Source organism: Ursus americanus, chromosome 28, assembly GCF_024610735.1.
Source record: "Ursus americanus isolate L20-20 chromosome 28, mUrsAme1.1.p, whole genome shotgun sequence".
NCBI lineage: Eukaryota > Metazoa > Chordata > Mammalia > Carnivora > Ursidae > Ursus > Ursus americanus.
Genome location: NC_142154.1, coordinates 31,586,196 through 31,601,407, shown reverse-complemented (window position 1 = coordinate 31,601,407; position 15,212 = coordinate 31,586,196). Strand labels below are relative to the sequence as shown.

Genomic DNA, 15,212 nt, shown 5'->3' with positions numbered 1-15,212 from the left:
CCTCGGTCTTCTATGTTTTGCATTACTCTGATTATTCATTGTTGAGTTTCACCTGGCGTATCTTTGTCAATTTTTTGGGATTTTTTAAGATACGTCTTTTGTATGCAGGACTATTTTTGTCTTTAATTTTACCCAATTTGCAAGTGTCTGTTTCTTAATTTTAGCCATTCACATTTATTGTGATCACTTACATGCTTGGACTTTTCCTTGCCATCTTAATTTGTGTTTCCTGTTTAGGTTATTGCCATGCGTTCTTGGTCTATTTCTTCTTTCCTTTCTGCACATTTGCACAGATCAGGTTTCCTTAGTTCCATTTTTCTCCCTCTAACATTCTGGAAGTTATAAATCCTATTTTTATTCATTTAGTGATAACACTCAAAATTTTTAGCACAGAGTTTTAAACTTTCATGTTTCTATCTGTGTCAAGCTATCAGTAGTCACATCCTCCCCCAAAAGCAGACAGAAGTCTTCAGTCTTCATTTATTTACCTCCACTTTCTCAATCCCCAATATCTCCAAAAAGAGGTTGAGATCATCTGGATGTAGCTCCATATTAATGTTAATTAATTTTACAGAAAATACTGATTTAGGTTTAAAAACAGCTTTCTCCCCTCTAAAGGTTTTTTTTTAATTGAAATATAATTCACATGCCATAAAATTCACCCTTTTAAAAGTTTACGATGCATTCACAAAGCTGTGCAACCATCACCACTGTCTAATTCCAGAACATTTTCATCGTTCCCCAAATCCCTGTATCCATTATTAGCAATAACTTCTGCATACTTCTGCTTTGTGTCCTTCCTGGTTATGTCTTCTTCCTGGTTCTTTTTCATTTTATTAGAGACCACTACCCTGTAAGCCTTTCAAATAGGATCGTGAGTGGTAAGTTTCTGAACCCTTGAATATCTGAAAACATCTTCTTTTTGCCCTTTGATAGTAGGGGCAGATGGTTCATTTCCCCCTGCCGGTCAGGCCAGCCCAGCTGTTCCAAGTCGGTGCCTTAGCTGGTCACTGACTCACCATCCCCAGGCCTCCTTCCTGTTCCTCATATTCCTTCTGTGAGCCTGAAGCTCTTGAACTGCTTCCTCTCCACTGGGCGTCCTCCTCTATATGCATTTTGAACTATGATGTGCTCCTCCAAGTTAATCTCATCTGCCTTTCATCATTCAAATATTCCCCATAATTTCTGGTCCACCAAGGATGAGTGCCCTTTCCCGTTTTCAAATGCAATTTCATGTACACACACATATCCCCCCACCGCACACACACACATCCATTCACTTTTCCTAACACACATATTCAGCCATTTCTGGGCATTTAGGGTAGAAGGCTGAGCTATGTGCTCATTCTCCCTTAATTACCTAATCTCTTAAGGACTTCGTCAAAATAGCAGAAAATAGCTTCAGGTTTTGGTCAGGGTTTGTCATCTGCTGTTCTGCCAAACACTCAGTTCAGACACAGCCTCCCAGAGCAGTCGCGGGTCTTTCAGATCAGGTTTCCAAACCCCCACTTTGCAAGCGAGACAGTGGACACCTGGGGAAGTGCAATATCTTGGCCAAAGACATGGAGCTGTTTAGTGGCAATGTCTGGACTAGTTTCCATGGCTCCTGTTCTCCCCCTGCTGCCCCCTGGAGCCTTAGCACACTCTGACTCCCCTTGCAGGGAGGCCAGGCCTTTACCCGGCAGCCGGTCACCCCTCTCCTGCCTCCAGTGCTGTCGTTGTCCACAGCATTTGAAAGAAAAGGACAGAACCTGAATACACCCCCAAATCAATCATTAACTCACTTGGAAGAAAATGGAAAAAACAAACCAAGAGGACTTGTTCTCCAGAGGTCTTATGAAGATGTCCCCCACCAACAAAGAGCACCAAGTGGAAATTGATGCAGGTGATGCTTATTGTGTCCTGTGTGACTAATAGACCATAGCCTATTGGTTTGGGGTTTGCCTTTTTTTTTCTGTAGATATAGTGGGTTTTTTTCCCTGTTTTTATTTGACTACGTTCCTGCATTCAGACAGCAAAGCTAATATTAAGAGTTTTAACTAAAGAAATTGTTAGGGGCTTTTGTAAAGATAATAGATTATTTAAGGTCTCTAGAAGTTTTAAAGTATTAAGAGTAAACCAACAGCTTTAAAATATTAAGAGTAAACCAGACGTGAACAGGAAACATTTTACAAAGTAATAGATACTAAAGAGAATAAGTTGTGGGCTGTTATACACATCATGTTTCTGTAAACTAACAAAACAGGTCAACACATGTAATTGTCTGATCGCCCTCTTTGTGTGACTGCCCTCTCAAGCTTCCCACCAAGCTGGCAAGTGAGAGGCTTGGACTCCACAGTCAGAGGCTTCCTTCCGGCCACCTGTTGGGAGGGGAGGGCTGACCATTGGGACATTGTCCCCAGTCTGGGATCTTCTGAGCTTTGTGCGCCCGAAAGAATTTTAATGTAGCCCCTAGTCTACAAGTGTGCAGGCTCTGAGAGACTGATTCATTCCCAGTGTCAACCCACTGAGACCGGCAGTTCAACCAGAATGATAGTTCATTGTTTTACAGTGAGAAGTATCAGAATCTACTGGACAAGAACAACCAAATTGACAGGCTGATGTGTCCCTCCGTGTGTGCTGGGGGAGGGGGCGTCTAAAGAAGTGGTCTAAAAGAAACCATTTCAGTCTCACACAGAGGGCACCATGATCTGAATGACCAGCATCCTGGTGCTGTGATAACTCAGGGCACTCGCTCTCCATTCCCAACACTGAGCTCTTAGCAAAACCAGCATCCACCTGCGACATCCTAACCAGTAACATTTTCCAGGTGCCCCTGGGCTCGTCCTGACTGAATGGATGCTAGAAAGCACTCATAAACATCCCTTGATGTTCTCGTCCCCTTTCCATCATGTGACACCCATCCTTCTCTGATTTTTCTCCAGTGTTCCATCGAGTGTGGGAGTGGGACCCAACAGAGGGAGGTGATTTGTGTTAGGAAGAATGCAGACACCTTTGAAGTGCTGGACCCCTATGAATGCTCCTTCCTGGAGAAACCCCCCAGTCAGCAATCATGCCACCTCAAGCCTTGCGGGGCCAAATGGTTTAACACAGAATGGAGCATGGTAAGTCATGGCGCTCTTGATAGAGATTGCATTAGTACATCATTCTTCTGCTTTCCTCCCAGAGACAGCCAGACCACCTACTGTGTGCCAGGCACTGGGCTCAGCCCTCGACCGGATTTCCTACAGTGACCTACTCTAGACCGTCCCTGCTGGAACACCCCTGAACGCAGCCTGCTTGATGGGAGGAGCTGGAGGCTGGGACCATCTTGATCTCTAAACTGAAGAGGCCATAGAGCAGTGACTCGATCTCAGTGTGCATAAGAATCAACTGGGATCTTGTTTGAAAAGATGGATTCTGGGTCCACCCTAGCCAAGGAATTTGCATTTTGAACAAGCTCCTTAGGTGACTTGGATGCAGGTGTCCTTGGACTGCGTTTGAGAAACGCTGTTGCAGAGGGTTAACGGCTGAAGGGATTTGAGGATGCTCTTGAGAGGCTACAGCATGCAGCGATCTCGTTGTAAGACTCACGAAGGAATTTCTGTCAGGCCTCGGGAACCTGCGGGCGTGTGTACTTTTTTCCTAATCCCGTAGACACTGTGGATTGTAGGTTATGGGATTGATCCCGTTTTTCTCTTTGAATTGGCCGCTTGGAAACTCAGAACCAAAATTGTGGCCCATGTCTAAGAGAGAGTTTATCAGACCTTACAGAGTGGATTTTGTATGCTAATGTGCCCCAGCTTTTCTCTCTTTTTCCTGCTTTTACCTTCTTTTTTGCTCCAGTCTTCTCACCTTTTTTTCCTTAAATCTTTTAAACCATTAAGTATTTCTTAAGACCTTTCAAATCCTTTCTGTGAGGAGGGAAGGTAATGTGTAAATGGAGAGACAGAGTTAATACAAAAGCAGGTAACTAAGGAACAAAACGGGAAAGGATGAAAATAGGGATAAAAAAATATTTTTTCAAAAACCTTCCTAAAATAGAAGACTTCGTAGGGCTGGTGACCATGCCCTGGACACGTGAGGGGGCGGCAGGGGTTCCTTCTGCCTTTTGTCACTGAAGATCACCAAGCAGAGCCTGCAGCTGAGGCCAGAGTAGAGGCCAAGCCTTTCTCAGAATCATGCAAAGGTGATGAAAGGGATTTTGCTTATGAAATATATGTATAAAAGCTGAGAGTTCCGTTTCCCAACAGTGTACATCTGCTCCAGTGATAACAGCCTTTGGGCACAGGGTAAACCACACTTCAGAGGCAAATGGGAACAAAGGAGGTGTTGAGTTTGACAGGTGTTTTGTCGACTCCTGGGAAATGGAATGCAGTGGTTTTGGTATTGGCCACGGCCTTTGAGAATGCAAGAACAGATAGATCACTGTGTTATTTTGCCCTTTGGAGGGTCTAGAAAGGGCCAGAATTCACCAGGCCAAGTCAGAGGCGATGACATCCCAAACACCTGGCTGGAAACAACCCAGATGTGCCCCCACGGGTCAGTGGATGAACGCACTGCGGTACATCCAAACCACGGGAGAGGACCCAGCAAGAAGAGCAAACGAACCGACATGGTTGAACTTCAGATGCACTTTGCTAAGTGAAAGAAAGACCCCAAAAGCTACATATGGCATTGATACATTCTGAAAAAGAGACAACCACAGGGACAGAGATCGCATCGGTGATTGCCAGAGGATGGGGTGGGACGCATCTCGCTACAGAGGGGCAGCGCAAGAGGGTCTGCTGTTGGATGAAGCTTCTAGATCTTATTTGCAGCACGAAGTACACGACTCTGTGAATGTGTCAAAACTCCTAGAACTGGGGGCGCCTGGGTAGCGCAGTCGTTGAGCGTCTGCCTTCAGCTCAGGGCGTGATCCCTGCGTTCCGGGATCGAGTCCCACATCGGGCTCCTCCGCTGGGAGCCTGCTTCTTCCTCTCCCACTCCACTGCTGTGTTCCCTCTCTCGCTGGCTGTCTCTCTGTCACATAAATAAATAAAATCTTAAAAAAAAAAAAAAGATTCACCTATTAAAAAAAAAAAAAAACTCCTAGAACTGTGCACCACCACAAAAAGCAACTTTTTCTGTAAATTCAAAAACAAAGAAACTGAAACAAATACGAAATAAATGGTTATGATAACAGCAAAGACCGTGAAGGAAGCTTTGAATATGCCTTGTTTTATAAATTTGAGTAAACTGATATTTAGATAATTCTAAAACAAATTATATTTGAAAAAAGCAATTTCCAAAAATGGAAGATATAATGAAACACATTCACCTAAACACGTATCCAGTTAGCAGCATCGGCACTGATGCAAGTGGCTTTAAAACACAGTAATTTGGGGCATCTGGGTGGGTCAATCGGTTAGGCATCGACTCTTGATTTCAGTTCAGGTCTTGATCTCAGGGTTGTGAGTTCAAGCCCCATGTTGGGCTCCACACCCAGTGGAAAAAAACAAACAAACAAAAAAAACAAAACAAACAAACAGAAAACAGTAATTTGTCCATCCCTAAGGAGCAAGAGAATTGTTGGAAAGTGTTGACAGTGTTTGCAATGATTATATTTTCAGTGAGAGTAGTGTACTGTGGTCTGAGTTAGTTGGGTGGATAGTGTGTGACAAAGTAAACAAGTAATTTACTTTATGACAATATATATGATGGTATATATGATAATATGGAAATATCTATTTTCCCCAGTGTCCTTGAGAAATAGGATTCTCAACTTAGGAAAATGGAGATACAGGTGAGATAGAAGAGGTTTAAGTGAAAATCCTGTTTTCCTGAATTTGAATTCGAAACATTGTGAGTATGAACTCACAAATTATCTTAAAAAAAAATTATTTCCCAGTTTTACCCATTTACCCATCGAAAGAGCCTAGAAACAATGGCCAACCCAGTAGCAAAGGGCATGCCTATCAGCCAGAGTGTGGTTTCAAAATACCACTCTCCAGTAAAAGCAGCCAAGAATTCTTAGAGAATAGCTGATTCCACGTTTGGGACTGTATATGTATAAATTAGGTTGGAATATCTTTTTATCCCACACGGCAAGGAAGCTTAAAGACAATTGAGTTCATGCCCAAAGTTTTAGGGGCTCAGACTAGCCACTGAGGAGACATCAGTGAGCATCAGTAAAGAGAATAGTTGCCATAGATTGAATGAAATACATCATATGTGTTTAAACCCATCCATTTATAATAAGTGTATAATAATTTAAAAAAAAAACGAATTGGAGGATCCACCATTAGGAAAACCATCTCATTATTCTGAAGACTGATAAAGGAAAGTAATCAAGCATTTACCCTGTCTTTCCTAAACAAGCTGTATCACTGGGTGTACCAAAGAGCAAATCCAGGCAGGGATGGGGCAGAGATTATTTTCATTTCCTGGCTAATAAAAGAAGAAGAGGTGATAGAGTTTTACCAGCATTGTTCAACCACAAGTGAATTAATGCATCCGGACGTGTCACATCCGTGGCTGCTGACATCCCCCAAAACAGAGACAACCACACACATCCAGTGACGCCAGCTCACCACCAAAAAAAAAAAAAAAAAAAACCAAGCCTGCACCTGTTAAGGCCTTTTCTACACCCAGCTTACTATTTACAGGAAATGCAGAGGACAGAGAATGATGTTAAATCATACGATGTGGATGCAGTCAGCAAAATCCTGACTATGGGAAACTCTCTGGGACAAATGACTCAGTTCCTCCAGACAATAAAGTCCAATGGGGGGAAAAGGCAACAGGAGCAAACCTGTGGACTGAAAAGAGTCCTGAACGGTCTGTCGACCAACTGCAATGTGCAGGCCTGATGAGGGTCCTGATTCAAAAAAAAAAAAAATATTAAAAACTTGAGCTTCACAAGAGAAGTGGAAATGGGAACTCTGAATATATTTTTGAAGATAAGGATATATTGTTAATCTCTAGGTGTAATAATACTATTGTGGTAACTTTGTAAGGTTTTCGTCTTTTAGGGCTACAAACTGAGATATTATAGGAGAAGTGATGTGATGTCTAGATTTGCCCCAAAATAGGAGTGGAGTGGAGTGGAGTGGATGTGGGTGGGTATGGATGGGACATGATTGGCCATGAGTTCATGGTTGTTGACGTTGGTTGATGCATGGGAGTTTGTTTTAGTATTTGGTCACCTTTTGAAGATGCTTGAAGTTTTCCAGTATCTGTCCCTCCTATGTGCTGAGCTAATGGACAGCCGAAAATCTTCCTCTCTCCTTTTGTCACCACGCAGTGCTCCAAGAGCTGCCAGGGAGGCTTCCGGGTCCGCGAAGTACGCTGCCTGTCCGATGACATGACCCTAAGCAATCTCTGTGACCCTCAGCTGAAACCAGAAGAGAAAGAATCTTGTAACCCTCAGGACTGTGTCCCTGAAGTCGGTAAGTTGGGACTCCTATCTTGAAGAAGAGATACACCCTTCTTAAACCCCAGCAAGTTCCCTGGTATGAAAATGCCAAGCCCATCCAGGTCTCTCCGTGACCTCGTGCATAGTCATGGGGTTCAGGGGTCAGAACACTTTCAGTGTGATAAGTTTCATAGTTTAAGATGACTGTCCAAAGCATGGGAGGTGATCCGAGCCACCCTCCACACTTAAATGTGAATTGATTAAAATGGTAATGATTTCAGAGATTTGGTTCCATTATCTCTAAGGTCAAAGTAGTGAGATTTCAACTTTTAATTGTAGGTGCAAAACAGTGGAAGGAAGAAAATTAATAAGGAAGGTCTACATCTACTTAGAAAAAAGCTGTTAAATAATAATTAAAAATAAGAAAATCTTAGTATAGGACATAATAAGAAATGTGAATGGATAGAAAGACTAACTATTCCTGGATGGGAACACTTAGTACTGTAAAGAGGGGGAGCCCGGCTGGCTCAGTCCATGGAGCATGCGACTCTTGATCTTGGGGTCGTTCAAGCCCCATGTTGGGTGTAGAGACTACTCAAAAAATGAAATCTTTTTTTTTTAATTCTGTAAAGAGGATAAAAGAAGGTTCATGAGGCTCAACATATAACATGTTCAAATATATTGCCTTATCATATATTTGAACACATAATAAAATACAGAAATTAAAACTATACTGGGGTCAGGAAGAGACAGGGGTATGGGTGTTACAATACAGAATTCTGATATACAAGGGAAATGAAGTATGATAAAGACCTAATTTCTTTAATTTATTTTATTTATTTATTTGAGAGAGAGTGCACACGTGCATGAGCGGGGGGGGGAGGGGCAGAGGGAGAAGCAGACTCCCCGCTGAGCAGGGAGCCCGATGTGGGGCTCGATTCCAGGACCCTGGGATCATGACCTGAGCCGAAGGCAGACAGTTAACCGACTGCGCCACCCCGGCACCTGATAAAAGTCTAACGTTAAGGAAGTAGGGAGAGGAGATCCACTGTATTCAGGTGATCAAAGATCCATTTGAAAAAACAAAGCAAAACAGTTTAAATCTTGCTTTATGCCATATATAAACATAAATGCCTAAAGGATTAAAGACCCTTGCATAGAAAACACACTGTAAAAATACCAGAAAAGATACATATCCCGGGGTTGGTTAAGCCTTCATAAGCTAGACGCAAAACTCAGAGGCCGTGTTGCTGAATGTAAAAACCTAACATAATAAATTAAAAACTTTTCTCCTGTTAAGGACATTGTATTGGTCAAGGTTCTCTAGGGAGCCCAAACCAATAGGATAGATGGGTGGATGGATAAAGGGGTAGGTAGGGAAATAGAGGATGGTAGATAGATGGGAAGAACAAAGGGAGGAAGGGAGGGAGGGAGAGAGAGAGAGAGAGGAGAGAGAGAAGAAAGAAAGAAAGAAAGAAAGAAAGAAAGAAGGAAGGAAGGAAGGAAGGAAGGAAGGAAAGAAAGAAAGAAAGAAAGAAAGAAAGAAAGAAAGAAAGAAAGAAAGAAAGAGAAAGAAAGAAAGAAAAAGAAATTATGACGAATTGGTTCCCATGAACGGAGAAGCAAAGTCTCACAGCCTACCAGTCACGAGCTGGAGACTCAGGAAAGCTGCTGATGTAATTCGATCTGAGTCTTGAAGGCCTGAGAACCAGGGGAGCTGATGGTGTAAATGTTGGCCCGAGGGCAGGAGAAGATGACATGAAATGTCCAGCTCAAGCAGTGAGGCAGGAAAGGGGCAAATTCCTCCTTCCTCTGGTTGATGCTCTATTCAGGCCTTCAGTGGGTGAGGCCCTTCTCCACTGGGGAGGGCCACCTGCTTTACTGGGCCCATCAATTCAAATGCTGACCCTATCCAGAAACACCCTCCAGACACACCCAGAAATCATGTTTCATCTGGGCATCACCAGTAACACTGACACATAAAATTAACCATCACAGACATCGTAACCCGAGTTGGAAGAAAAGAAAGAAGGAAAACAGGGAGAATGAGCAAGGATTGTGAGAAAAATCGGAAACATACCTTACTGGAATGTGATAAAATCAATATAAGAAGAAAATGTCTGGCCAGGAGCCAGGAGGGAAAAATAGTGAGAGAAGTACCGTTCTTGTACACAGGCGTGTTCCATCTAGATGTCCCCTCCATTTACTTGTTACATTGGCAACACATAATTAGAACTTGATTGAAATGTGCATCCCAAATTGTTACATGAACTGTTTTTTAAAAGAGTACACTATAATGCAACACTGGAAAGAGAAGTTATATAGATAAAGTTGTCTCCTCGTCTCTGGCCAGGCCAAGATAATTAAAGACAGTCAGAATGACCAGATCCTTAGAATTGATTGTGCAGCTTGCAGAGCTGGGGGTGATTGGGCTAACCAGCCCGTGCGTTCTGAAGAGAACATCTCCTAGTTTCCTAACTAATGCGATAAGATAGAAATTGTTTACCAGTCTGCTTCTGTCTTCTTCGCTCGTCTATGGTGTTTTTTCAAGAATAAGAAAGAGATTACTTAGCTTCCAATTATAGAAAATTCAATTAAGGAAAAAGGGAAACGATGAGATTCACAAAATAGAAAATGTAAGCAAAACCGTGGTATTGTTTGATATGCCTCGGATTTATACCAGCAGACCTAGCGTTACTAAAACTGTCCAGGCTGTGACACAGCCGGAGTTCTGAAGCACAGAGTGGGTCCTGGGTGGTTGCTCACAGCAAGTGTCTACACGGACTCACACAGCGAAAAGGGCTTGGGTGCACGTTCAATTATAAAGAAGAAAAGCAGACGTGAGTACATGGGCCCGTGTGTGCTGTGACCAGTTTCTTTTTTATCTACATACATTTTTATAATCTTTCATATAACTACAGAGAGCCATTACTACGTCTGACAATTGATAGTATCTTAGAATCCAAGAAATGCCATTCAGTCTAGACAGGGCTTCTCATAGAAAAATCAGACAGACTGTGTCTAAGCTTTACACAGAAGAACAAGAGCAAAGACCCAATAACAGCCAAGGTAATTTGGGTAATGAACAATGTTGGGAAGTGTATCCTACCACGTATCAGGACATACTGTACAAGGACAGACAAACCAATGGAATGGGATGGAGTGCCCAGAAATAAATCCGAGCATATTATGGCGCATGATACAGGGTCAAGGTTGACAGTATGAATCTGGGGGGGAACATGAATGTTCAGGGAGTGGTGATGAGACAATTGTTTATCCATATAGGAAAAAAACAAATCGAATTCCTACTTGTCACCACTCACACACACATCAATCCAGGTGAATTATAAATGTGAAGAGAAATTTTTTTAACTTCTAGAAGAGAATATGGGGAAATATATATATATTAGTGTAGGGAAGGATTTCGTAAATGAGAAATACAAGTACCAAAACACAAAAGAAAATATGAATACATCTATTATATTAAAAATAAAATCTTTTTAACAGATAACACTGCAGCAAAGTGATAAGAAAAACCACAGGTGTGGAGAATATATTTGCAACACACCTAATGAACAAAGGATCGGATCCGTTATATATAAAGAATTTCCATGAATCATTTATTTCAAGCTAAATTAGCAAGTGGTCAAAAGATAGGAAAAGCAATTACTAGAAAAGGAAACTCAAAGGGCAAATATACATATGACGATGCGTTCAACCTTCTTTGAGGGTAAGGTCACAGCCACCAGATCTGCAAAAAATAAAACATGCAGCATGAGCAAGAGAAAGCAAAAGCATTCTGCACCACTGACAAAATTATAAATTGTTGCCCCCACTTCGGGGGGCCATCTTACGAGACCCAGTAGAGCTGCATGTGCTTACAGCCCAGCAAGACCCAGAGACAGCATGCGTAATGGCTGTTTCAAGGGGCAACGTCGGCTGTTGTAAAAAACTGTCAGTGGAAAATGGATCAATAAGTTGTGGAATGCACGATGGAATACTATTCAGTAACGAAAATGAACCCCCTAGAGCATTTGTTAAACGTGGACGCGTCACACAAAGTCAGCATTGCCAAGGAATAGACACGATCTACATCTTTTTTTAAGTTGGAATGCCACATAGTGAATAGGGTACCAGCATTCACAGTTCAAGTATAAAGAAAGGATTGGGGATCAGTAACAGCACATGTGGGGCTTGATTCCCGCGGAGCCAGGAGCGAGGGGAGGTGGTGGCGGGCAGAGTACACTCTGGGACTTGTGTCTGTGTTGGTGAGCAGCGAGACCACAGTCCGTTGAATTACTCTCTACGCCTAATTCTGTTATCACATTTAAAAGAAAAGAAAAAGGGTGTAAGCTCTTGCCCCCCCCCCCCCCCACGCCTCCAGTGGGTATTAACGCGGGACCAGGATCAAAAGCCATGCCCCGCGCCCTTCCTCGTCCCACCGGCCGGGCGGGCTCTGTGCTCAGAGCGTCTTTTCGGTTCTGTGTTGCTGCAGATGAGAACTGCAAGGACAGGTACTTCAACTGCAACGTGGTGGTCCAGGCGCGGCTGTGCGTCTACAACTACTACAAGACCGCCTGCTGCGCCTCCTGCACCCGCGGGGCCAACAGGCACGCGGGCTTCCTGGGCAGCAGATAACCCCCCGCGCTGCAGCCGCGGGGCAGGTCAGGGAGGCGGGGGCGGTGGGGCCGGCTGCTCCACCAGGGGCTCCGGGCCCCCGCACCGCGCCGCCAGCCGGCGTCGTCACCACCCCCACCTTCGGGAAAGCGCCCACGTGGAGCCCGGAGCCAAGCCACGGTTGTCCTGTAGCATCGCCATAAACCGACGATCCCTGCTCCAGGAGCCCGCTAAGGTGCTGTCTGAACCCAGGCGGTGGGGGGCTCGTAGCTCTCCGAAGGCTCCCGCGCCAGCCAGCACTTCCTAAGTCAGCCGTTGGGCCCCCAGGCGGCCCTGCCTCAGCCGAGGTGCGCCTGGCCTCTTCCATATCGGGGTCCCTTGGAGAGTCCAAGAGGCAGCTCCCACCCCGGAGCCCCACGAGGCCTTGCTGAGACACCTGCTTCCCACGGTTACCTCAGCCCCGCGGTGCCTGTTTCCATACTCACAGACAGAGGCTTTTTCCTGCCTTGTGACACAAATATCTCCTGTCAAATAGTGCTTTATTATGTCGCAGGTGTAATCACAGATCCTAGACGGTTAGGGGCTCACAGAGTCCCAGAACGGGAGCCAGGGGCTGAGTCATTATCCCCATTGTGCTGACAAGGACACTGAGACTCAGTTTAAGGAATTGACCTGCCAGGTATATTCCACTCACCTGTTCGGTGCCAGGGTTGAGTCTAACCACACAACTCACCTGCCCAGAAGCCTTAGGTCTACAGGATGCGGCTTCATTTCAGACCAAGCGGCCGAGAAATTTCCCGCTCAGCAGTCAAAGCCCAGCTCTAGAATTCTTTCCTCCGGCCAGAGGTCAGGACAGTATCCGCGGCACTCAGTTGTTTCCCACATCTCTTTCTGTTGATCTCTTCCCCGGCAAGGTCACAGATCCTGGTTACAGGACTCTGTGCAGGTTTTGTTAAACCCCATCCTAAATGGAATTGTCCTTGACACAACAAGAAAGCCATTGGCATAGCAAGGTGATGCCCGAAATTCTGATTCCACTCCCAGTGATATGTGCCCCCAGGGAACTGCACCCCGGGGGTCCTCTGGCCATGGAGCCTCTGGTGTCTCTGTGCCCTGGGCTCTCCCGCGTCCGCAGCCACCTGTCCTGGGCTATGCGCCACACGTCACCCAGTAGACCAACCTGTCTCAGCATAAAACCTGTGTTTATATTAGAAAGAGTCTCCCTTTGGTTTTTCCAGTTTGGGTTATGGATTTCTGTTTGTGATTTCTCATTCCTCCCTCCCTATGACTCACAATCTGTATCCCACCATCCCAGACTCGAGCACTAAGATCTGCATTCATGCCGCTAGCCAGAGAGAGAGGGAGAGGGGCCGCGGGCTCCTCCAGTGACAGCCACAGCAGCTGGGTCTTCCCCGACGCCCTGCACGTAACTCTGCGGTTCCAGAGGCCTCGGGCTGCAAGGGGATGCAGTGCGCACTGAAAGGTCAATGATCTGAAAGGTCAATTAAAACGAAAGAATATGTGTGTGTGTATGTATATGTGTGTGTGTGTGTGTGTATATATACACACACATATATACACACACATATACAGTTGACCCTTGAACAGTGTGGGAGCTCAGGATGCCAACCACCCCCTACACAGTTGAAAATCCATGTATAACTTTTGACTCCCCAAAAACTTAGCTCCTAACAGCCTGTTATTGACTGGAAGCCTTACCAAGGACATAATCAATCGACACATTTTTTTACATGTCGTACGTATTTTATAGTGTCTTCTTACAAAAAAGTAAGCTAGAGAAAAGAAAATGTTATTATGAAAATCACAAGGAAAAGAAAATACATGTACAGTATTTATCTGGAAAAAAAATCTCTGAAAAAAAAAAAACCCATACCGTTCAAACCCACGTTGTTCAAGGGTTTTATATATATATATAACACACACACATATATATATGTATGTTCTTTCACCAATTAAGAAAAATATCAGCCTAAACAAATTGTAAGCTTATAGAAAATCTGTCATATTACCATGGTCCTGGGTCTTTTTCTCCTTTAAAGCAAGCCTGGATTCTTAGTAATTATTTCTTCCATGAGCCCTTTAACCCGAAAATCTGCGAATTTGATGATCGCTTGAAATTTTTGGAATCAGTAGCGCCAGCTCGATCTGACACACTGTTCAGTTCTCAAACCCTTGGGCTTTCAGAAATTCTGTCTGGCCTCTCCGCGGGTGTTCTTGAAGCGGGAGAGCTAGGTTCTTGTCTCACGAGTCGAAGAATGAATCTCGCGGGCGAAGGGGAGTGAGTAAAGCAATAGAGTTTTATTAAGTGAGGATACAGAAAAAGCTCTTAGGAGTGAGAGGGGTCCCGCCAGGGTTGCCAGCATGGGCCTCCACGGACAGTCTGTTTAGAACTGATCAGGGAGCCTGTGGCCTTATCACTCTTTTGACGTCTTGGTTTGAGTAAGGACTAGTGATAACATCTTTAATGGCTTACTTCTTGTTTAGGGTCTGGTTATTCTTTGTTGGTCACAGGTGACTGTCATAAAATAAATAAATAAAAGCCCCGCCCCTGACACCTGGGCAGGGTGGTCTAGTGCGTTCCTTATCTCTGGTTTCCTTACACCTCTGCATTTTTGGGATTTCTGTGAGCCTGATCACGTAGCCCCCTACCTGTCTCTCCCTACCTAGCTCTGCCTGGGCCTTACTCATTCTTCTCTTCTTGGAGAGCCCAGCCGCCATTTTGCAAAAGCACACCCATCTCCTCTCCTTTGTACACAGCGTAACTTATGCAATATGGCAGCCAGCAGAGACCCTGATTCCCATGCCCACCATGCAAAAAAAGACCAGAGAAGCCAAACAGATGGTTTCTGTCCCATGCCCTCTCTCTCCCTCTCACCGCCTGCTTTTGCTTTTTGTCACAAGAGAAGCGTTGCCTTTCTGTAGCTACTCTCAGATCTTGCTGAACAAGCCATTCACTTGAAGGATTCCTTGGAGGAGGCTTTCTTCACATGCTGGTCGGGGGGACAAGGTCAATGGGTGGAAGAGAAAAGAAAGGCTGATTTCAGCTCACATTGAGGGAAAACCTTCGAGCCATCCAGCCTGCCCAACAGAGGTCTGGGACACTCTACATGGGCAACGCTCCGCCCTAAAGGGGATTTCTTCCATCAAGCAGGAGGTGAACATCCCAGGTCCTTCCAACCCGGGATTCTCATGACTGGGC

General features: G+C 44.6%; 1 protein-coding gene across 2 annotated transcripts in view; it reads left to right on the top strand.

Moving 5' to 3' along the window:
- Nucleotides 1-13,926, top strand: part of THSD4 (thrombospondin type 1 domain containing 4) — a 546,279-nt gene extending 532,353 nt beyond the window's left edge. For both annotated transcript variants that reach the window (XM_087856815.1, XM_045795292.2), the window contains 3 exons: nucleotides 2,925-3,104; nucleotides 7,265-7,409; nucleotides 11,871-13,926. In XM_087856815.1, the coding sequence (XP_087712941.1) occupies nucleotides 2,925-3,104; nucleotides 7,265-7,409; nucleotides 11,871-12,013 (468 nt within the window). In that variant the 3' untranslated portion in view covers nucleotides 12,014-13,926. The remainder of the gene's footprint in view (nucleotides 1-2,924; nucleotides 3,105-7,264; nucleotides 7,410-11,870) is intronic.
- The last annotated feature ends 1,286 nt before the right edge of the window (nucleotides 13,927-15,212 follow it).